The sequence below is a fragment of the Gossypium hirsutum genome, chromosome A05, assembly GCF_007990345.1.
Source record: "Gossypium hirsutum isolate 1008001.06 chromosome A05, Gossypium_hirsutum_v2.1, whole genome shotgun sequence".
NCBI classification, from domain to species: domain Eukaryota; kingdom Viridiplantae; phylum Streptophyta; class Magnoliopsida; order Malvales; family Malvaceae; genus Gossypium; species Gossypium hirsutum.
This window is the reverse complement of record NC_053428.1, coordinates 110,642,635-110,668,025: the sequence shown is the minus strand read 5'-3', so window position 1 is coordinate 110,668,025 and position 25,391 is coordinate 110,642,635. Positions and strand designations below refer to the sequence as shown.

The 25,391-nt window shown below is 32.8% G+C and overlaps 1 protein-coding gene across 1 annotated transcript; it reads right to left on the bottom strand.

The window, feature by feature from the left end:
• Positions 1 to 149: 149 nt before the first annotated feature.
• LOC107904262 (rhomboid-like protein 19) lies at positions 150 to 3,661 on the bottom strand. Its single transcript, XM_016830573.2, has 8 exons — positions 3,386 to 3,661; positions 3,169 to 3,293; positions 2,567 to 2,627; positions 2,305 to 2,471; positions 1,787 to 1,892; positions 1,478 to 1,680; positions 1,244 to 1,381; positions 150 to 421 (listed from the first exon to the last, which is right to left on the bottom strand). The coding sequence occupies exons 1-8, from the start codon at positions 3,395 to 3,397 to the stop codon at positions 319 to 321; spliced, it is 915 nt and encodes a 304-aa protein (XP_016686062.1). The 5' UTR covers positions 3,398 to 3,661; the 3' UTR covers positions 150 to 318.
• Positions 3,662 to 25,391: the final 21,730 nt, after the last annotated feature.

Below are 25,391 nucleotides of genomic sequence, written 5' to 3'. Positions count from 1 at the left end.
AAGCAAGCCCCAAATAAGACATAATTAAATTTGAGAATGAATTTTCCCTCTGTTTTAATGTAATGCTAGCGTTTCTTCCCATTTTTACTCTATAATATACAAATATATATTTTATATAATGCAGAAAAAACAAGAAAAGGGGTCAAAAATGAAAAATGAAAAGCAATTTGTATACCATGAGAATCACAGTCCACAGAAGAACACACACATATATATATATAACAAAACTGTCAAGCAGAGTTCCAGAAGAAAGTTACTTCTCAAGAGATTGTATAACCTCTGTGGTCATCGACGTTGAATGGTAGCGTTTCTGAGAGATCAAACATTATCCGATTCATCTATCTGTGGTTCTTCTGAATTCTTTCCTGCAGCCAACCTCTCAGCTGCCAATCTCTCCTCCAGTGCCCTAGCCCCTCTTTCTCTGTAAGGTCACACGGGTAACAAACCGATTTGTCAATCATAAAAATGCCATTGTTTTATAGCAAAGAAGGATAATGATTACTATCTTAACCTGATATCTTACACAACCGATATTTCAAAAGCTCCCAATAACACTAAAAAAAAAAAAAAAACTCAACCAGATTACAATAAATGTCTGAGAGGAAACTGAGCAACTAGGTTACTTGGACTTGTTGGACATGGTATGATTAGTTTTTTTCTAAATTGTTTCATGTATTTTGAAGGTCATGTTCCAGGTAACGTATGAGTGCCAGACAGGGCACCTCAAGAAAAATGCAGTGGTTTTGGCTTAATATCGTCATTGCTGAGGTCAACTGGGTTTAAAAAAAAAAAAAAAAACAGGTAATATGGTGCTTTTCTACAGGGTTGAATTTGAGCCTTTTGTCTTCAAGCTTGTCTTGACTTTTAACCTAGAATTGGCTTCCCTCATATTTGTTCCTAAATTATCCTACTTCAATTAGTAGTAGCCCGAGTTTAATCTATGCAGTTGAAGGCTTAAAGTAATTCATTCTTTCGTATTTTAAGATTGCAGTAAACAATATCTTTTCGCTAATAACACACCCAACTCTTGCATTAAATAGTTTTGCCACACTATATTGGACCAGGGTTCAACTACTTTTCAACATAACAAAGGAGCACACATTCATGATAAGAGTTTCTTTTCAAACACATGGTGTCTCGATTGTATGTTAAAATTAATTAGATAGTCCATTACAATAGAGATAAGAACCCATCAATAATCCAATGAGTATGGCAGAATTAAAACGAAAAGAAAATAAAGTACCTTCTCCGCGATGCCTCAATGGGGTCAGAACCGATTAATGGTGCACCTCCCACGGTATAAGCCTGAGCATTGGTGGAAGCTTCAGATTTTCCACAAAGCATCCGATGAAACACAGATGCGATGGGATCAATGATTGGCCTATAACAAATCACAAGGGCACACTTGAGAGAGAGAGAGAGATTAAAATAAACTTCTCATTTTATTTCATAAGCTAAAAAGAAAGCCATATAATACCCGAGAAATTCAGGGAAGAATGTAGAGAATGCAAAATCTTCACTCGGATCTCCCCTATGCTTTGCTTCGGGTTTTCTCTGGAAGTATCTGAGGTAAATCCAGCCTATATAAGCTCCGAATATCAAGGTTGGAAGATATGTTGCCGAATCTGGAGTGAAGAAACTTATGGCAATCGAAATCAACAGCATAAGTGATGGCAGCCACTGCATGGCATAGGAAGCATCAAACAGAGGGCATGGGGTCAAATTCCCAGTTAGAAAAATTTATCACTGAACCCAATCAAATGGCACTTGCAATATAAAGTTTTACCTTTGCTTTTATTTTCAGCAAAGACAGTTCTTGGTCAGGTACAATTTGTTTGATGCCAACCAAGAAGCCCGCCAGCACCCCATGGAAGCCGGAAAGAGGCATGTAACTAGCCAAAAGACCAAAAGAGAATAAGCACACCGATTCTTCATTTTCAAGGAGCCTCCAAATATAAGGAAAATTTGAAACTAAAAGTAAATATAACTATATTGAACACATACTCATGCCCGGCACTTGCAATAGTGTCTAAATAACAAGATCCATAGAAGTTGAGAATATGATGACAACGAAATTAGGTTAAGTTTTCAACAACTTAGAGATAGATAAACCAATTCCCACAAATCAGTCCAGGAAGACAGAAAAGTGTGGTTCAATTTTGACATATATTCTCTTTCACCTCTCAAACAATTGATTGAGAAGAATGGTGGAAAAAAGAATGAACACAAGGGAAAAGGGCCTTAGGAGACATAGTAATTTAGAATAAATGCTTCTTAAACACATAGGGGGATCGTAGCACTCACAGGTAATTTTCTTCCCTCGTTATGTAGTACAAGGCGATAGAAGTAGTGAAAACACAGACAGAAGTTAGAAAGTTAACTATGAAGATGAACTTCAAGAACTCCTTAGAACCCCATATAGGCTCAAGCAACTTCCCCATGAAAAGAAGACCGATAACACTGACAACCACCTGCAGAAATCAGTGCTCATCAGAATAACTATATTGAAAACAAAAAAGAAATGGAAGATAGGGAAAATAAATAGTAGTATAAAAGATGGCCATACCCCATGTAATGATTGTTCAATATAACCAGCTGTTATGAGGTTCCAACCAAAAGGGATTGTCCTGCAAAATAAGTTAAAAGTAGAAGAAAAGCAACCGAGTCATTGTTCGGACATGAGTTCGCAGATAAGAGCATCCAAATATATGAAAAAACTACATGCATCAGACACATATTGAGATCAAACATTGTCGCCCAAATCCGAATAACATGAGTAAAAAAGCATAGGCATTTCACTTAACTAGAAAAAGAAACCCATCAAAAGATGACTATCCAAGTTAAAGAAAAATGCTAACATTATCCCAAAATCCAGATCTAAACATTCAAACAGCAAAATCTGAAGTCAGTTCATCAAGTATGTCGAAACATGAACCGTTAATCGAAACTAGAATCAACCCATCATTACATAAACACCCCCCCAAAAATTCTACTGCTATGGTTTCTTCGATTTTGTTTAATTAGCAACGAATTCTACTGAATCCTATTTGGGTAATTCACTAAAACGGCAACCAAAACCAAAACTAATCACCACCCAAGTTTCTAAAACGAAATTGGATAAATTAACATCAAAGAAATGAAAAAAGAAAGTGAAATGGGAAAAAGAACCTGGCCGGAATAAGAGCAAGGTAAATAACAGAAGAAGGGAGAAGCCGAACAACAATGTGGCCACCGATTAGTATCACCGTTAGTCCCTTGCATAGCTTTGTAAATCCACTGAATATTCCACTCCCCTGTAAATTCAACAAATTTAAACTAAAACAAAAACTAAGAATTTTGTAAAAAATTAAATTTTAAAATGGAAATTTATACAAGATAAGATTACCGGGGAGCTCATGGTGGAGCTAGTGAATTGAGGCAGTTGATATTTTTCTCGGTGAACGGCGGGATCTTGCTTTTCTTTTGTTCAATCAATGAACGGCGGATGGATCTAGGTGAAAATGGAAGTAACTATTTTCTTCCGGGTTCTTTAATTGATATAATTTTTGAGTTTTTCACCCTTCAGAACCGAGTTGACTCGGGCTTTAAGTTTTAACCATTGATAAATCCTAATCATATATAAAATAAAAATATATGTTAGGAAAAAGGTGAAAACAAACCCAAACATAATAAAATTTTTTAAATTTTATAAAAATATTTGACATTCCGATATATTTAGAATTGGTCCAGAGGTCAAATCGGTAAAGTTATCAATTCTTCAGTTAAATTATTTTAATCAGTTCGATTAAATAAATCATTAAAAAATTTAAAAAAAATCGGTTCAAATGTCTATTAATTCTTAGGTGAATTAATCTAATGACTTTTTCTAAATCGATACTCCAATTGGTTCTAGGTTCAACTGGTCTAATCGACTGATCCAATTCAAATACCATTGGACTTTTCTGTTTTATTTAATGATTTTAGTTGTGTTTTTTTTTTTAATTATCATCTACTAGATTATTTCAGACTCATGTCGTGGATGAAAAATAAAATTATATAATAAATATATTTATAAAAAATTGATATAAATAAATGTGAGGTTTTGATTGAATAGTACAGTATAAATCTTGAAAAAATATAAGCTTGAGTTTTTCCCTTAGAGATATTGAAGCCAAACCCTCGTGCTTCACAATATAACACAGTTATCACTAGGTTAAAAGGTTGTTGAACAACTTAAGTTTAAATCTTAGTTTGCCTTGGCCAATCACCTTTTAAAACTTTTAAAATAATCAACTACCTAATTTAGTCCTCAACTTTTATATATTTTGTCAATTTAGTCATAATTTTAAAAATTTAACCCTCAACATTATAAGTTATCCCAATTTAGTCCTAATCCTAATATATATAAATAAATTCTCTTAATTATAACTATTTGGTCAATTTAGTTACTTGAAATTTTAAATTGGAACTTATCGATTATTTGATTGAGATATGTTAAATTATTTTTATTTTATAATCAAGTTTATAATGACATATAGATACTTAAAATTTATATTTTAATGTGTAATAAATGAACGATGAATCAAGTAGGTTTGTCAAGTGACCGTTGTGATGCTTCGGATATGAGCAAAGTTCGAAACTAGGTTTGCAGTGTTACACTATATGTTTGTACACCTCCGCAACATAATCCTTGGCCATCAAAGGAAGATTAGGTGTCTTTGTCCTCTTTCTTGTAGTGTGAGGCAGAAAGGCTAACAAGGGTATATCGTCATCAGGAATGGTTGAAGAAGGCCTCTTCTACAGCTTTGGCAGTTGTCGCTTGAGTTGCACATTGATTCAGACTCAAACAAATGTTGCTTCTTTGGTGCATTTGAGGCTAGTATATAAGTAGAAGAGGAAGCAAATGCAAGAGTCCATGCTGAGGCTAAAATTGAATTAGAGAAGAACTAGATGTTGTTCCTGAATCTGTGCCCACACCACCTACCACAAGTGAGGGCATTTGCTATTGTCTCTCACATTCTAAAATTAAAAAAGATTCAGATGACGATGTGCCTCTTTTCAGTCTTATGATAAGAGCCGCCAAGAAGAAGGAAAGAGGCCTACAAGATCACCATCCCCTGCAAAGGGAAAGAAGTAGAAGATGGTTGTTGAGAAACAAGTAACACTTGGGAGAAGAAGAGATGCACACCATGCTCTTTATTGAACAAATTTTATGTGGCTTTGGATAAGTTTGCTATGTGCAAGTAGATGCCATCATCTCATTATGCTACTATGGGTGTATTCCTTTGTAAAACTGGTGTAAGGTAAATATTGCTACCTTGATCTTTAAACAAATCCTCAAGCATGCAGAAACTGTTGATGTGCCACAAGGCTTCTTTGGTCTTTCATGTATTGACGAGGTAAAAAGAAGGTGATCACTTGTGAAGATTATTTGGAGCCTCTTCCTCGTGAGCTGAAGCACTCTATCATGTTCTCTGCTGGTGGTCTTTTTGATTACACTAAACCATTTTGTTGGTTATTTGTGGACATGTTCTCTGCTGAGCCAAAAAAACTTTTAATAATTAACTTTCGATGCCTATAAAACACCTAAAATTTCTTTTAATGTACACAAAATAAATATAAAAATAAAATAAAATTTGACCTTTGGATTATTAAAATATTGAGGTGTTTATGGGTCGGGTGACCCAATCCACTATAGGTAGGGTTTGGATTTACATTTTTCAACCATGGGTTGATTTTGTCTAACCTATTTTACTATTTATATTATTTTATAACTAAATTTAAATAAAATTTTTTAATTATTTTTGAGCAATAAAATTAGCCATTTGAGCAAGTTTGGATGGACTAAACTTGGGGTTAAACCTGGAAATCTTTTTAAAATAGATCTCGATCTGACCCAACTAAACTCACGAATAGATGTTTAGCTATAACCCCCTAAATTCATAAATGGGAGGATAATGCACTTCAACACATTCGAATATACATCCTCCTACATTAATAAAAATTTTCATGCCAATCGAACTAAAACTCAATCAATAAAGTATAATACTATTTAATCCAAAAATTGTAAAAGAGAAAAAGATAATATAAAAAGAGGAGTGGAAATAGAAGGAGAGAATAAAGAAAGAAAGAAAGTGTCCAAGAAGAAGAAAGTGAAGGTGTGATTAGAAATGTGAGAGCAGGAATCCCACACTTGTTGCTTCCAACACTCTACCATTTGAAATAAAATTAAAATATTCTAATTTCCATTTTAGTTAATGAGGTTCCTTCCCCTTTCTTCATTTTCATCCTCTACCATTTTCTACATTCAAGGGAAAAGCAAATTCCCTTCATTTGCAGCCTTTTCTAACTCTTCCCCTCTTTCCCACACCTTTGTTTTTTCTTCTTATTCCCTTTTTTGAATAGTTGTAAATTTGTAGTGTCATGGTTGTTGCCTCCTTCCTTCAATTTCACTTACAGCTGCTTCAATCCCACTCTGATTTCTACTGTCAAGCTTGCAGCTATTATTACCATGCTTATATCTATTGAGTTCTTAATGAAAAAAAAGAAAATTGATTGATTTAACTGTTAAATGCGTTGATGAGACTGACAACAGTCAACAAGAGACGACACATGACTTGCCATATAGAAAGAATAAAAAACTAAATTATTTAAAAGTAAATTAAAAAATATTTTAAAAAAGTTTTTAAAAATAATTAATTAAAAATACATCTGGAATGAATATGGACATATATTTGTCCAGGTTCATTTGAATCTAGACTATTTTGTCCAAATTCATTCTAGATGAGTTTAAAAGTATAAAAAGTTCAGAAATTATAAAAATTATTTAAAAATTCTAAAAAATTGATTTTTTAAATTTTTATTAGTAATTTTATGTATATTCGAATTTTTTATATGTAAATTATCATCAAAAAAATAGAATCTAATCTTCCCAGCATGAATTAAAAAAATATTGAAAATTTTTAGTAATTATTATTGAAAAATTATATGCTTTGATTGCATCTATTTTTATGTTGATCCACCATTTTTAGCAAGTCTTTCTCTTTTTTGCTACCTGCAGTATCCTTTTCTAGTGCCCAAGCTTCTGTATTGCTTTTTGTATGAAGAGTTATGGTTAAAAAAGATTACTGTGATGCTTGCTTCCATGGAAGAAAGATGGGACTTAAAATTCAGAAACAATGCTCACCTCATTCCCAGAAACGTGCCATCTCTTGGTGTCTGTCGTCAATCACGTCAATATCTTTAACCATCAAAGCGATCAATTAACGGGATTCATTAACAGGAGAGTCAAGTTGATTATTCTTTTGCTTTCAAGTAAATTCAAACCCAAACCTTGTCCGAATAACATTATGTGTTAATCACTAACACCATTTTTAAAGTGTTAGTTACACGTTACGCAAATTAGTATATAATAATATAAAAAAATAGAATAAAGATTTTTTTTTTAAAAATTATAGCATATAATATATCAATAATTATCGTATATATATTATATTGAATATTATACAATTATTTATATTTTACAATCTTATATTATATAAATTTTTATTGTATATATTATAAACTTTAAATTATATCATAAAGACTAAAGGAAATTACATTATATTATATAATTATCGAGATCGTCAAAAATAAATTCCTACTAAAAGATAAATTTGTAGATAGTAGTGAGTGTGATCAGATTCTCAGATATCGACAATAATCTTATTTCTCTAATAAACAAGTAAAATAAAAATAAGAGGTTTAAAATTAAAAGCTAGAAATTAAAGCAATATAAAAAGAGATCATAAAATAAAATATAAGAAAATCAACGTGGCAAAGCTCCACCTAAAGGTAAAGTCTTTGTTTGATTCAAAAGTTTGATCATTTATGCAAATATAATTTTTAATATTCTTTAATAAACTACTTATAGTTGTTGATGAACGCCTAACAACCAATCTCTTTTTACTTTCTCAATAATCAAGATAGGCACCATTAATTATTTATGTTATCAATAAATAACCTTGTAAGAAATCCTTTCTAGCTTGAAAGCAAACAAACGTTGAAAGTATCTGATTATTTTCCGAAAACACTTAAGAGGTTACTTAATTTTTCAGTGGAAAATTTACAGGGTTTTAATTTTGAAAACCAAATTTTTAGTTATTAACTCGTGTGGTTTCCCAGTGTCATGTTAAAACACCCGAAGACAAACAAACAGAACAAAAAACCAAAAACAAAAGTCTGAACAAGTTTACAAACCAAAATAATTAAAACGTAAACCTTCAAATAAATAACCGAAAACAATCTGAGCTCTCGCACGTCGCCCGATGCTAAATTTTACTAGTTACCTGAAATGTCAGAAACAAAACAAAGGGGTAAGCTACATAGCCCATTGTATAACGAAACTCGAATGTGAAACACGCAATCACAACAAATCAAAGTATCATAGAGAATTTCATATCGATCAATTAAACAGAACTGATAATGCATGAATATGCCAATGCGGTATTTTTCAAAAAAAAAACATAATGCCAATGCGATATTTTTCATATCCCAACCCCATGCAATGTGACATGGCATGCATAAACTGAACAGAATGATAAACATGTTGAACATGCTTTCATATTCTTAATAGAAACCAGTAAGTATGTGATTTCATGCTTTGCAGGCAGATGTATCAAAAATATAAATCACCATAATTGCTACAATGTCAAATGCATGGTCATAAAGTTGATTCAAAAATACGAAATAACACAATCACATATCATACACACATATATAGACATAGTGAATCAGAATATACCATTAGAACTAACAGTATTGGATCATGCAAATATATTTCACATATTTTAAACACATTATACACAGAACCAAATTAACATATACCTTGTTTTCAAGCCCTAATTAAGCAATATGGGCCTTATGGAAAGTCTAATTACAGATTTTAGAGTCAAACGGGCTTAGGTGAAATTTTACAGAAAATGGGCTCACATGCTCGTGTGGCCCAAACAGCCTAACTGGCTAGCCTGTGTGGCCCGCATGGCTTACACATACCGGTGTGGCCTACACGACCCGATTGGCTCAGAACGTATGGTTCACACGGTTTAGCACACAACCTATACATGCCCGTGTGGCCCATTCAACCCAATTGGCCCAGACCGTGTGGCTCATACAGCAATGTGGCGTCAACAGCCTAAGTTTTCAACTTTTTCCGATCGTTATTTTCTCAAGTTTTCGTGACACACGTTACTAATTCTGAAACACGATGATATGGTACACTTATAGACCCTAAAATATCAATTAAAATGAACCATTTAGCTTTAGAGACCAGCAATCAATTTATCGATTTGAACACAACCATCAAATAAGAGATTCTAACACCGCGACTCAACTCGCTTCAAGGCACTCAATTACTCACCCAAACGGAACAATCGCTCAAAAAATCCCTAAACTCGCCGAAGAAACGTTGAACGGCCCACAGACTTCTCCTATTGGAAGAACAAAACGAGCAATGCTCACATTAATCACCATACCGAAAAATCTACCCAACCAAGAGAAACAAGAACAATCATACTACTAAAACAATAGAACAAAAAAACAGAGGAAGAGTCGGCAACAGATGGAATAAAAAATCATAGTACCTTACAAAAGACGTCTTCAAAGACAATGGAAACTGTTTGAGAGAAGAATTAAGAAATAGAACCAATAAGAAAAGAGAACAACAGAGAAAAAAAGTGACAGAAAAATAAAGGGATGGCAAATGAGAGAGTGGGAGTGTGAGGAAAATAGAGAGGAAATCCCTCATCACTAACTTTTAAAACTACCCCACTAACTTCCACATATTAACCAAATCAACTTTTTCTTCCGAATTCAAAACAAAAACCACCTCCACTTTGCACACACAGGATTCGAACACAAAATCTTAAGGTAAGCTAACAAACACCTTACTACTGAACCAACAAACTCATTCTTATCATAAGTTGAGCGAAAATATTACTTATGCTAGATGATGAAGAATAGAAGTTAAGACAAAAATATCAAAACAAATTCCAAGAGAGATTTAAACCTATAATCTCGAACACACACATCCAAAGCATTAAACCACTGAAGCAGATACTTAGCTTTACATAATTTTCTCAATTTTAACTCAAAATTTAGAACATTTAGAACTCTTGGTTTCACTAACTCAATTTCTTCTAACCCGATTTTCGGGATGTGACAAGTCTACTTCATTGTTTAAATTCTTGTGGATCTACTTCATTAAAGATTATGTTCAATGTTTTAGTTATAATTGTCTCCTCCTCTGTGGTCAATGTCTCCTTTGATTTGATAGATTGAATGTCATTTGTATGGTTGTAATAGATGGTGTCCAACTAGTCAAAATTGCATTACAAGCATTTTCATCAATAACTTTAATGAAAGCCGTTATATGTGTTCTAAAAATCATAATTTCAGCCATCTAGTAATTAAGGTCATGTGAATGAGCTTCCTTCTTTAATGGAATCCATGTCTAACAATCAAAAGCAAAACCAAACCAATTATGTCTATTGATAGTCTATGGTTCTAATTGAATCTTTCTGGTTGTGACATTTTTCACACTAAAATGTGGAAATAAGGTGTAGAATAGTCTACTTCAAACATGAACACTTCAACAAATAACCTACACTTATAGGGTCTTGCTTGTAAATGAAACCACTAAATGAATCTCAGTACAAGTAATAATATAATCTCAACCAATTCAAGAATTTTTGTAGCCTTAATCTCACAAATTTAAAGTGACCTCTTTCTTCTTGGGAACTCTTCCTACTAAAAATGGATTCATCTCCCATTAGCACTAGTAACATTCCTCAAAAAAATTGATTTGTGCTTTATGAATTCACACTAGGAATGAAAGATGCATGCCCTTTAGGCTCTTGATCCATCTTGTGTAATTGATAGAACCATCCTCTTCAATTTTGGCATAAGATTGATGACAAAATTTATCAAAATACATTATCATAATCCTTTCAATATCTCAATCAATCCCCTCAATTATTTTTTATTTACAAATAAATATATATTTTAAAATTTTATATAAATTTTACTCATTTGAATTGTTATTTAGAATATATATATCAGATATGAGTTTAGAAAAACTTATAAACTAATAAAAATAGTCTTTATTATTTAATTATTATATTATTAAATTGACATTTGAATAATTTTTATTTTATTATTAAATTTTGAATTGAAAATTATTTATTATATTTAAGTTTAAGGGTAGAAATGATCCCTAGTAAAAAAAAATCAATTAAGCTGGTAAGAATGTACTTCATTGAGCCATCAATGACTAAAAAAATCAACTAGGCCCTTCCAATAATGAAAACTGTCATTGACTAATTTCATTGTTAACAAACACTTACACGACTCACAAAATCAATGATAAGCTAACACATGAAATGCCAATTGGACAAGTATATTAATGTCGCATGCCACGTTCTATATATTTAAAAAACTAAAATCCTACAAGGGATATTAAAAATGCACATCTACAATGAATCTGGATAAATGATCGTCCATATTTATTTGAATCTAGACACTTATTTATTTAGTTCATTCTAGATGTAGTTTAAAATATTATAAATATTCTAAACTTTTTAACATTTTGTAAAATTATAAAATTAAAATAATTATCGATAATTAATTGAAAATTCTAACAAATTTCAAAAACATTAAAATATAAATAAAATATTGAAAATTTTAACTAACAAAAATACTAACAAAAATTCTTAAACATCCTAAAACCTCCCTTAGTCATAAATAGTGTAAATTCGGAAAATTCTATGTTAGATTTTTCGTGGTAAGTAAAATAGAAATATTTAGTTTTACTATTGAAGATAGCTGGAAATCGAAGAACATCGGAAAGACTCATGTGTTCAGGGAAATAAATATGAGGTATTGATTAAATCGTAAGAAAGTGAAAAGTGTTATGGAAAAGTGAGTAAATTAAAGGTATAAAAGGATTAAATTGAATAGAATAGAAAAAGAGAAAGGACTAGGAGTGTAATTATATCAAGAAAATGTCATGAATTATGGATGGAATTGTAGAAAATATAAAAGGGTAAAATGGTTATTTTTAAAATGAGATCATTATGAGAAAATATCATGATTGTTGGTAAAATACGAACCATTGGATCAAATTGGAAAGTGAGAACAAATATGAGCCATTGGATGGAAATGATGGTATTGGAAATTTTATATTATATTGAAATATTTTATTAGTTAATTAAATAAAGATATTTTTAAGATGTTTCTTCAACCCAACGTCCTCCACCAATATAAGGGAGAGAAACTTTGCTATTTTATACAATTTGATCCCTTTTTTTTTGTTCCATTCACTACAGCAAAACAGATTTTTAGCGGCGTTTTTTTTGGCTTTTAGCGGCGCTTTTAGAAGCGCCGCAAAAAACGCCGCTGTAAGCGGCGCCGCAATTTTTTGTGGCGTTTATGTGAAAAAAAATGCCACTAAAAGTCATCACTTTTAGCGGCGTTTGAACAGAAAACGTCGCTAAAAGTAGATACCTTTAGCGGCGCATTACCATAAACGCCGCTAATAGTATAGACCTTTAGCGGCGCATTACCATAAACGCCGCTAATAGTATAGACCTTTAGCGGCGCTTAGCAAACAAACGCCACTAAAATCACATACCTTTAGCGGCGTTACCCAAAAAACGCCGCTAAAGGTGCAGACCTTTAGCGGCGTTTTATCCACAAACGCCACTAAAGGTGTAGACCTTTAGCGGCGTTTCCGGGGAAAGCGCCGCTAAAAGTGCGGACCTTTAGCGGCGTTTGTTTGCAAAGCGCCGCTAAAAGTATAGACCTTTAGCGGAGCTTTAGCCCAAAAAACCGCTAAATTTATAAACCTATAGCGGCGCTTACACCAAAAATGCCGCCAAAAGTACAGACCTTTTAGCGGCGCTTTATCCACAAATGCCGCCAAAAGTAGAGTCCTTTAGCGGCGCTTTCCCCAAAAACGCCGCTAAATTTACAGATTGAAATCGTTCGTTTTAACCAATATCGAACCCTCCTGCATTAGAAATTCAACCAATAACAGCAAATATGACATACAAATCCAACCAATAACATTAAACCTAAATAATACTTTAAATTCAATGAAAGATATATGATTTACATTAATAAATAAAGTATAACTAAGTATATTGTTACAATAATATTCAATGTAAAAATGTTAAAAATATCGTTAGAACAATCAAATAAATATCTAAGAAGGCGGCTGCTGCGATTGTTGAAACATCTTCATCATTTGTTGAAGCTGTAGCTGCAGCTCATCATACTTTTTGCTCTACTCCGCCTCTCTCGCTGCTGCCGCTGCCTCCCTCTCTGCTGCATCGGCTAGAAGTTGTTGCTGGAGTTCTTCATATTTTCTTTGAACCTCTGCAATTTGCTCAACTGTGCTCGCTTGCATCTGAGCTAGCTGATCTCTTAACCTCTGAACTTCAGCTTGAGCTTGACTTCCGGAAGGCATGTATTGCTGGGAGCTGGATCCAAAATATTGGGTCGGGGTAACACCAGATCCTTGAAATCGAACCCGACCATACCTCTCAGGACCCAAAACTTCATTAATAATTCTGTTATCAATGTCCTCATGATTAACAGAACTATCAGTTGAAGCAGTCGCTTCGTACTCCGCCTTCTTTTCCTTTAGTCTCTCCTAAAAAATAAATGAAAGAGTTAGAAACGAAATATATAATGAAAAAAAATAGAAAATAACATAACATTATTTAAAAAAGAATGCAAAATAATTTAGAACAAATCAAATTTTATTAAGTTAATATACCATAATTTCTCCGGCTTCGGATGTCATTGGGGATCCATCTTTCTTCCTATGCGTAATGTCAAAAAGCTGAAGGCGTCCAACTTTTTGACTAGACGAGACTTCCTACAATATAGTAATAAAAATATTATTTAGTAGTAGAGACTCATCGTAAATTGATAAAATTAATAAATTTATAATACCTCGGCCTCAGCTACGCGAGCAAAACTTCTCGACCCTGCCGTGTGTGTGAATTTTTGTTTCTGTCTACTACTTGTTCCAACACGCTCACGGTCCTACATTGAGTAATTATTATTATGTATATAGTAAATACTAGAAACCAAACAATTTAGAAGAGTTTGAAAGTACGTAATACCTCTCCTTTTTTTGAATTCCAAAATCTAACTGTATCTTCCCACTGGTACCTCAGCATTCCCGGCGGGACATTGCACAATTTTTCCTCGAGACTTATGTCTTTCTTAAAATATTGTTTTTTTAAAGTACTTTTATTATCTCTCCATTTTTTGCCCAAGGTCTTCTTGATATAGTCATCAGAGACCTCTAAAATAAATCTCTCCTAAAAAAACACAAGGTTAAAAAGTAAATAAAAATTAAACTTAAACCAAAGCATTATAGATTAATTTCACATTTTCTTACCTTAATATTGTCGAGAGCTTGATTTTTGTTGCTGTCAGGCATATGATGTCATGATTCGTAGTTGATGGGCAACATATTTGAATTTCGTGCAAGAATGCCCAAATAGCCAGCTAAAACTTGAGCTTCAGTTCCGACAGGCTGACCATGATTATTTCTACGAACTTTGACAGCTCGGTAGGAGCTAAGTCGTACAAATCTGTAAGTAGCGTACGACCTCGACCTCTGCGCGTCCCGGCACTCTCAACTAAAAAATGACATTATTATATTTAAAATAAAAAATAAAAAATAAATTAATAATAAAAGCGAACACGCATGTAAAACAAACTAAACATTACCCTGAACTTCTGCAGTATTGTGAACTGTCTCCGGCACACTTGAAGATCCAACAACTGTTTGTTGTTCACTATTGCCTTCTTCTGAATTTGGATTATTCTGAACAATATTTAAATGTCGTAACTTTCTTGTACGCATTTTTCCTGCAATAAACATAAAACGGTGTAAATTTTAATAACAAATTAGAACAACAACAGTACACATAAAATAGTTAAATTATATAACATGAGCAAGATTAAAATAATAACATTACATATAAGTAAAAAATTGTAAATTCTTACTACATTATAATTCGTAAATATCTTTATCCACATCCCGACGAACCCATTGAAAATGCGTACTAGTACTAGGGATATTTTCATTTAAGTTTTGTTGTGGAAAAGGCAAAGTTTCTGATCTTTCAATGATATCATCTATACTTTCATTGCCCATGTCAAACAAGTCTCTAGGGCTGTTTCGAAGCACAACGTACCAACCCTCATCAATTGGATCTTTCGAGTAAAAAACTTGTTTCACTTGAGAAGAAAATACGTACGGCTCGTCTATTAATTGTTCTTTGGTGTGAATCAATCGAGAGAAATTCACCATTGTAAACCCGAATTGATCGTTTTTAATACCACGAGCAGTATTCACATCAGCCCAATCACCTCGAAATAAGACAACTTTCCATTTTCTATAGTAATCCAATTCAATAATGTCCGTAAGAAGTCCGTAAAAATCCACATTTCCCTCGACAGGATTACTGTCTCTAGCACTAGCATAACTCGTAATAGAAGAATTAACAACTAGTCCGCAATTTTGGGTTCGCCTTAATCTCTCCCGATATTTGGTATGAAATCTGAATCCATTGATGATGAAGCCACTGTATCTTTTCACTAATCGATTCGGACCCTGGGAAAGCCATTTAACTTCGTCACTAACGGCCTTCCCACTCCAAACCTATTGAATCAAAATATGATTTGAGTAATAATTATAAATGTTACGAGAAAACTTTATGATTTGAATCGGAATATGATTTGAGTAATAATAAAAGAACACGTTGCATACCGTTTGGCTTAACCATTCATGAAAAGATTTAGTGAATAACTTATTAATCTATCGATGTGGTAATCTTCGTGAGCGTGAACGAGATCTCAATATTTGTTTGTACTCACTATGTTGAAAACAGGTTTAGTTGGTTAGAAAATAAATAAATCAAGAAGATGAATATTTATCATATGTATCATATTCTAGAACTTACTTGCATAATGGTTGAATTGCATTGTGGTGGAAAAGAACATATCTATGTGCTTGTATCCAAGATCGGTCATCTAATTCTGCAACTTCAACTTTTCCGATTGGTTCTCCATAACTTTGAAATAAATAAGTTTCGGCCAAGTTAGGATCATTGAGCCCAGCATTTCTACGTGGTCTATTCAATCTTGTTTCAACATCTTCTAAATATCTAGAACAGAATGTCATACATTCCTTTGCCAAGTAGCCTTCAGCAATTGATCCTTCCGGATAACGCTTATTACGGCAATAAGACTTCAATTTGCTCAGGAACCTAAACACGATATACTACATTATCAAAGGTTGTAACTATATGTATAGAGTTGAATGAATGAATGAGCTTGAAATAAATTAGCACCTTTCTATGGGATACATCCAACGATAGAACACCGGTCCACCAATTATTGCTTCACGAGGGAGATGAATTACCAGGTGCACCATAATAGTGAAGAAGGAAGGTGGAAAGATCTTCTCCAAATTGCATAATGTCAAAGCGGCTCGATTTTGTATTTTTTCAAGTTCTTCAACGTTCAGAACTTTGCCACAAATTGCTTTCATTATATTCGACAGTTCAATTATACAGGACGTTACCTTCTTTGACATACAACACCGTAAAGCAACTGGAAGTAGATCTTGCATCAAGATGTGATAGTCATGTGATTTTAATGAATACAGTCTTCGATCTTTAAGACTTACACATCGAGATATATTTGATGCATATGTATCTGGGACCTTTATATCCTTCAACACTGTGCAGAACATTTCTTTCTCTTCCTTCGACAATGAAAAAATTGGAGCAGGCAACCGATATCTTCCATTCGGAAGTACTTGGGGATGAAGATCACGTCGAATTCCCATGTCAACTAAATCAAGTCGACTCTGAAGATTATCTTTGGATTTACCATCGACGTTCAAAATTGTTGTGATGATGTTCTCGCAGACATTCTTCTCAATATGCATCACATCAAGATTGTGACGTAATATGTGATGCTCCCAATAAGGCAACTAAAAAAAATACTTCTTTTCTTCCACAAGTCCGCCTCATTAGGGTCATCCTCCAAATCAGATTCATCATTAGATTCATCCCTCGGTCGTCTATTTTTTGCCTGTTGGATGGTTGATTGAGCTTTCCGTAACTGAAATCAATATCTTTTAACATGAACAATATTTCAGATCCAACGGTCTGCTCAGGTGTAATGCCCCCTTACCCGAGACCGTCGCCGGAGTCGAGCACGAGGCATTACTAAACTTATTTGGGCACTTAAACAAATTCGGACAAGTTGTCCAACTGCGTCATAGTTGCTTAAAAATTCATATCTTGAGTTCCGAAACTCGAAATCAAATTCTGTAAATTTTCCCTTAAACTAGACTCATATATCTATCTACTAATTTTTTTTTTTGGCCGGGCCAATTAGTACAGTTTATTAGTTAAAGTCTCCCCTATTTTAGGGTTCGAGTACTCTGACCTCTGTGTATTACGAATCAGATATCTCCCTGTACAGAGTTTCAATGACTATTCCGTTTATATCTAATAAAACTAGACTCAATAAGGAATCTATACATATAAAGCATAACTTCTTATTATCATTGTACAATTTATGGTGAATTTCCAAAGTCAGAATAGGGGATCTAGAAATCGCTCTGGCCCTATTTCACAAAAATTTAAACTTCTCATAAAATATAACTCATATACCTGTTTTGTTCCATCCATATGAAAATAGACTAATAATTCTTCAATTCCATATTTTATTCATCATCTAATTGTATCTCTACTATTTTTAATGATTTTTGAAACTCACATCACTGCTGCTGTCTGGATCTATTTTATGGTAAATTTTGCCTATTTCATGGTTTCATGGATTAGCTAGCAATTTAGCATATATAACACCAAATATGATCATGATTAGCCATTCCAATGGCTAATCATTACCAAACATTTCCATACCACTCAATATCCATATCATAAGATCATATATACAAAATGATTATAATGTTATACATGCCATACTCAAAATATACAAGCCATTACGCCAAGATGGTATACGATAGTGTGAGTGGGCCTCCGACCGTTCCCGATTTCCGAGCTGGCTTATCAAAACTACAAGGAATGAAAAGGAGGGAGCAAGCATAAATGCTTAGTAAGTCCATATGAAATTAATAAGCAATTACCAACATGCTTTTAAGATAAAACACCACAATTGTACAATTATACATACTCAGCTTAAACTGTTTTATCGAGATACATTTACTAAATAATTTATTTCTAGAGCTACGAAACTTCAAATTAAGTTCCGTTAATTTTCCTTGAAACTAGATTCATATACCTTTCTTCTATAAAATTTCCAGAATTTTTGGTTTAGCCATTTAGTACAGTTTATTCATTAAAGTTTCCTCTGTTTCGCTGTCCAACAGTTCTGATCTCTCTTCACTAAAAATTATTTATCTCATAATTCGGGACTTGGATGATGTTCCCGTCTATCCCTCTTGAAAATAGACTCGATAAGGATTTTAAATATATAAATTAAAACTCATAATTATTTTTTTACAATTTCTACTGATTTTCTAAAATCAGAACAGGGGATCTCAAAGTCATTCAAACTCTGTCTCACAACAATTTAAATATCTCATAACATAAAATCCAATTGCATGTACCGTTTCCTCTATATGAAACTAGACTCATCAGGCTTTAATCTCATAGTTTACTCAGCCCGTAACTCAATTTCCACAATTTATGGTGAATTTCAAAAGTTACACTACTGCAGTAACCCAAAACTGCCAAGGCCATATTTATTCATTCACCAATATTATTCACTAAATCCATACAATATCATTTCATCCATCATGGTAAGAACACATAATTATGCTTCATAAGCATAGATCCATAATCTAAATGTCATCAAGTATCAAGAACTTATTCCAAATCGTGTCATTTTCATAGTATTCACCAATTCTTAATCTTTTCGGGCCATTTTACATTTTCGTTCATAATCAAATTAGGGAACGATTACGGAATTGAGTACCTCATTATCACAATGCCATAGTAAAACTATGGTCTTGCACATAGTCACATATCACATACCGAGGCCATAGCCCAGCCATGGTCTTACACGGATCACGTATCACACTGATGCCATATCCCAGATATGGTCTTATACAGTAGCACATATCACACCGATGCCATATCCCGGATATGGTCTTATACGGAAGCACATATCACATTTCTCCGAAGCCATAGCCCAGCTATGGTCTTATACGGAAATCACATTTCACATGTTGCCATGGTCCAACCATGGTCTTTTCCGTCAATTCTTCTTAGCCACTGAATGAAAGTACTCAAGTCCGTTGTTCCATTTAATTTGTACTTTTATTCAAATATCATTTTACAATTATCACAGTTTAATGACATTTTATATGCAATAATATACTATATCATTCATGAAATTTTCATTTCAAAACATTAAATTACACATTGCATTATTAAAAATCATATAAACTTACCTCGATATAAAATATTAGCAATCGAGCCTATTCCTCGTAAACTTTATTTTTCCCTCGATCACGACTTGAATCTCGTTTCTCTTGATCTATAATATAAATTATTTCTACTCATTAGCATTTATTTGATTTCTATTTCACTTCACAATTTATGCTGTTCAAATTTCGAAATTGCACTTTTACCCCAAAATTTACAGTTTTTACAATTTAGTCCCTACTCAATTCACCCATAAATTGAACTAATTTTTCTAAATTAACTCTTTATTTTATCATTAAAAACTATTTCACAACCTTTGATATTCTGAATTTCAACACCAACATCTAATTCACAATTTTTTTCACAATTAGGTCCTAAATACCATTTTCTATCAAAATGACTTAATAAAACAACCTTAATATGAAATTAGAACTTCAATTTCATAATAATTCATCATAAAATGCCCTTACTCAGCCAGGGGAACTTCCAATTTCATCCACCAAATCAAAAACTAATGAATTAGATGATTGGACCTAATTGTAAAAGTCACAAAAACATAAAAATTACTAAGAAAAAGTAAAAATTGAACTTACATGGTGAAAAAATATGAAAAACCAGCATAGGAGACCTGCTACGGCGTTTCTGGCTGAGAAAGATGAAGAAATGTCTAGATTTTTCAATTACATCATTATTTAATTACTAACTTTTATGCTATTTCTAATTTTGCCCCTTGTTCACATTGTTTTCTTGCTTATTTCATACCCAAACCGTCCAGCCATTAACCTTTGGGTCTAATTGCTCTTTAAATCCATCTTTTTAAATACTTAAGCTATTTAATCACATCTCACAAATTTTTCACTTAGTTCAATTTAGTCCTTTTCACCTAATTAATTACCGAAACCTTAAAATTTCTTGACGAAACTTTAATACTAACTTATTTACACTCCATAAATATTTCTAAAATATTTATGGCTCGGTTTATGAATTCGAGGTCTCAATACCTCGTTTTTATTCCGTTTTATCTACAACTTCCTATACTACATAATTTCATTTAATATCCAAATGACCAAAATGCCCTTACTACTAAACTTTCCAAAAATTCCATCCATGTCAAATTTTTGTCCATAGACTTACAAATTGGTCAAATTGCTCTGTAAGGACCTCTAATTAATAATCTAATTCAATTTTATGCAAAATGCTTCTAGAACACAAGTTTTGCAATTTATTCAATTTAGTCCCTAATTTCAAATTAAGCACTTTATGCATAGAATTTCTTCATGAAATTTTCACACAATCATGCAATCATATCATAGACCTCAAAATAATTATAAAAAAAATTCTTTCTATCTCAGATTTGTGGTCTCGAAACCACTATTCCGACTAGGCCCAAAATTAGGATATTACATCAGGAGCTTTTCTAAACTCTTCAGTACCGTCAAATAAAGCCCTCTGAAATCTAAATCTATGATCTGCATCTAACCACCGTCGATGCCCCATATAGCAGAACTTCTTCCCATTATACAACCACTGTGAACACGTTTGTGCAGCACAACAAGGACAAGCATAACGTCCTCTGGTACTCCAACCAGATAAATTCGCATATGCGGGAAAATCATTAATTGTCCACATCAAAGCAGCACGTAAGTAAAAGTTTTCCTTTCTAACAACATCATACGTCTCAACGCCCGCCCATAATTGTTTTAACTCATCAATAAGTGGCTGCAAATATATGTCAATATCATTTCCGGGACCTTTCTCTCCGGGGATAATCATAGATAAAATCAAAGAAGATTGTTTCATGCAGAGCCATGGAGGCAAATTATAAGGAACAAGCACCACAGGCCAAGTACTGTATGAGGTGCTCATGATCTTAAAAGGATTAAATCCGTCCGATGCTAGGCCGAGCCTCACACTCCGAGGATCACTTGCAAAGCTTGGAAACTTATTGTTAAATGATTTCCATGCTAAAGAATATGCAGGATGCCTTAGTAATCCATCATCCGTTCGTTGATCATGATGCCACGTCATAAACTCGGCTGTCTTTGACGACATGAATAGCCTTTGAAGCATTTGAATTAGCGAAAAATATCGCAAAATCTTGCTCGGCTTCCTTCTTGATTGTGGCTCATATTCATCCTCATTAACATCTTCTGCATCTGCATTCATCCAACGAGATTTACTGCAAACATGACAAGACTGTTGATTTCTCCGATCACCCCAATACAACATGCAGTCATTTGGGCAACTATGAATTTTGTTGTAACCAAGGCCCAAATATTTTATCACTTTCTTCATGTCTTTGCATGATTGAGGGATTTTTGCAAATGGGAACATTTCTCTCAAAAGCTCTAACAGCATTGTCAAAGAGTTTCCGCTCCACCCTCCTAAACATTTTATGTGAAAAAGGCGAACACAGAATGACATTGTCGAAAATTTTGACCCTTCATAAAGTTATTCATTCATTTCACCAAGTAACTTGTAGAACTTTGCCGCTTCTTCATTCGACTGTTCATCCGGCACACTTCTTCCCGTTTCCATGAAAGTATTTCCACCGATATTATAATCATCGGATGCAACATAGTTTGGTGGACATGATTGAAAACCTTCGCTCCGCATATTAAATGCATCCCGCAGCATACATTCCATGTCATCTTCTCTAACATATTGACGGTAACCACTATAAGGATAACCTGAATTAATCGTCGAAGAGGCTCCACTGGGTGTACACTCACCATGGAAAATCCATTTTTTATACCCCCGAATGAAGCCATCAACAATTAGATGTTCGTAGACAACTTCACGATAATGCCAATAGATATTGCCACACTTCTTACATGGGCATAGAATCATATTCTCTTGGCTTGAATTGTGAAATGCAATATGTAAAAAAGTTTGCACTCCATTTCGATACTCGTTGCTTCCCCTTGATAAATTCATCCAAGTCCTATCCATTTCGTAGTTGTTGATGTCTAAAGTTGGCAATAAGTTACACGGGTAAGTTGTTGATGTTTTATTTAAGTTACGTAAATTATGTAAGTTATGAAATTTGAACTTTAAACTATATGCTTTTAAAGAAATTATTAGATTAAACTACATGTATTAGTTAAGTTATGTAAGTTATGTGAGTTATGTAAGTTGTTATATACGTTATGTGAGTTATATAAATTATGTAAGTTATGTAAGTTATGTAGGTTGTTATGTAAATTATGTAAGTTACATGAGTTATGTAACTTATTTAAGTAATGATCAATATTAATACTATTTTGATAAAAATTAGTTATAACTTTTAAAGACATTTAAAATTATTAAATATTAAAATAAAAAATTATTACTATAAAACAATAGTAATTTAAATCTTTTTTTAATACAAATTAAGGTTATATAAATATTCAATAGTCAACGAGCTCGATAGAACATTTTTCAACTCTTTTAGCGGCTTTTTTAAGATTCATCATACGTGGCGTTGTTACACCTGGGGAGGATCCATTATATCTTACAGTGAGATATAAGGCAACCCGTTAGGTTTCCAGCCTATATACTTTGAATCTTGTTTTTTATACAAATACCTTTAAAAATATTAAGTACTAAAATCAAACATTATTAATATAAAAAAATAATAATTTGAATATAATAATATCAAAAAAGAATCGTAGTTTAAATTTTATAAGTAAATTACAAATAAATTAAGGTTATATAAATATTCAATAGTAAATGTTGATAGAACTTTTTTCAGGTCATTTTGAATTTTTTAATCCATTGACCATACATGGCGTTATTACATGTGATATGGACAAGCAAGCTACATTGTAATAAAATGTAATTGAAAAAGAACATGGCAAACTGCCAAACATGGAAAATTTAAAGGAAAATCAACAATTAAATCGATACAAAATCGAAGCCCCAAAAGATTAATTTTCCGAAAATCATCATGATAAAAATATTATTCATCATAATTATGAACTAAAACGTACCTTAATAATATCAAAAAATATTAATGCAGGAGGAGCAGACCTTTCAAAAAAGAAAGGAAGTAGACCTTTCTTACCTCAAACAATGTGGATTGAAGCTAAGCTTTAGTTGAACCAATACTTGCAGGAGGAGCAGGAAGCAATAACTGATTAAATGGGAAACTTCTAACAGTGCGTCAAGTGCATATGTCAAAAAACCCCGTTAGTTAAAGCTCAAGAATTTCCGATGTTTCATATATCAAAGAAGATGGAAACATTAAAATAATTATAAGAAAATATATTTTTAATTCATAGGAATATTAGCAGTACTAAAATATTTTGAAATCAAGTTAATTTTTAAGTAGCAAAATAGTGCAACTATGAAATTAAAAATAGATAATAGATTCGACCTTGCAAATTCTGGACAAGATTAGCTAGTTTCCTCCTTCACTTCGTTATGACTAACACGAACAAGCAGAAATTCCAAGTGATCTATCCGTTCATACTATCAGAAGCCTGCATAAAAAGTATCAATTAAATCCAAAGTGAAATTTATATTAATGTTCTCTAAACCAACAACACCTAGCATAAAAAATATATATCAACAAAGCAGATGCATACACAAAAATTTAATAGTAGAAATGAAGATGTGAAAAGCAAAGCCTAAGCTGAAGCTTTAATATTGTAAAAACACGAAGAATCACAAGTAAACCAATGTTTGGATCAGGTGAACTCCTTTTCTAATTTTGTGGGCCTATTAATCGAACACAAACTCAAAATGGATACATAGATCAATCTACCATTACACTAATATAAATTACACCCAATGCATCATCGATACATTTGAATTACTATACGCTTTGAGCCTCATCGGTATAAATTAAAGTAATGCGTGTCTAGCACCTTATCAGTACATCCAAAACAATATGTGTTCTGCACCTGATCTGTATAAACTATAAAAATTTCCATAAAACTAATTTTATAATCTGTCTAAAACATTTGATAACAGTTCATAATAGTTTCATTACATTATCATTCTTTCATATATTATTTCAAGCATTCCAATACATTTTCACCTTAACAAATTATGAACTCATAAGCACATATTCGTCACATTTCTAAGTTGTTTATATATATTTGAATTTTAATAGAGGTAATTTATAAATTCTAAAAATTATTTTTAAATTATAATTAAATTAATATAATATATAAAAATTTAGGATAATATTAGATAAAAAAATTCGATTAATTAAAAAAATTGACTAAAAATGAAAGGACTTGGATGCTTATGGGGTATATTAAAGTGATTAGCCATTGATGTGATCAGCTGTGGTGTATATTAATAGAAATTACTCATTAAATTACATTACCTTGTTCCCGCAAAGACGCCTTCCAAAATAGTGAAACACACACTTCAACTCTGTCTCCAGATCTCTCTGTTTCCCAAAAAAATGCACCAATGTCAGATGAACCCAAAAAAAGAAACAAAGAACCCAAGCTTAGCATAAAACCAATTCCTTTTCCAAAATTAAACCTCTTGCGTTTTATATAATATTTCTTATTAAACCTCAATTCCCCCGAATTAAAACAATAAATTTCAATCCAACAGAATAATATTCAACAAGAGAACTAAAATTGGTTTTAATATTAACGTTAAAATATAAGATTAAACAACATACCCACGTCGGTTTCAGCCTTGGAGATTCGGGGAAAGTTGGAAGCTTGAAAGCTAGATGAATTCGAGGAAGCGAGACGATAGGGAAGGGAAAAGAGTTAGGGATTTGGGAGAAGGGGGAGCTGAATTCGTGAATAAAAACACTTAGGGAAGAAATAGGGAAGAAACACTTGGGAGAAGAGTTAGGGATATGCTGAAAATGAAATAGGGAAAAAAGGAAAGGGATTTCGGGGTTGGGGAATTAGGGAAGAAAGCTGATGAATG

Bases quoted from the DNA above. Each gene is read 5' to 3' on its own strand.
- LOC107904262 (XM_016830573.2), bottom strand. The intron at 1,681-1,786 runs GTAAAACTTTAT...TATGCCATGCAG, and splicing joins TGCTGAAAATAAAAGCAAAG to TGGCTGCCATCACTTATGCT. The intron at 422-1,243 runs GTACTTTATTTT...GTGACCTTACAG, and splicing joins ATTGAGGCATCGCGGAGAAG to AGAAAGAGGGGCTAGGGCAC.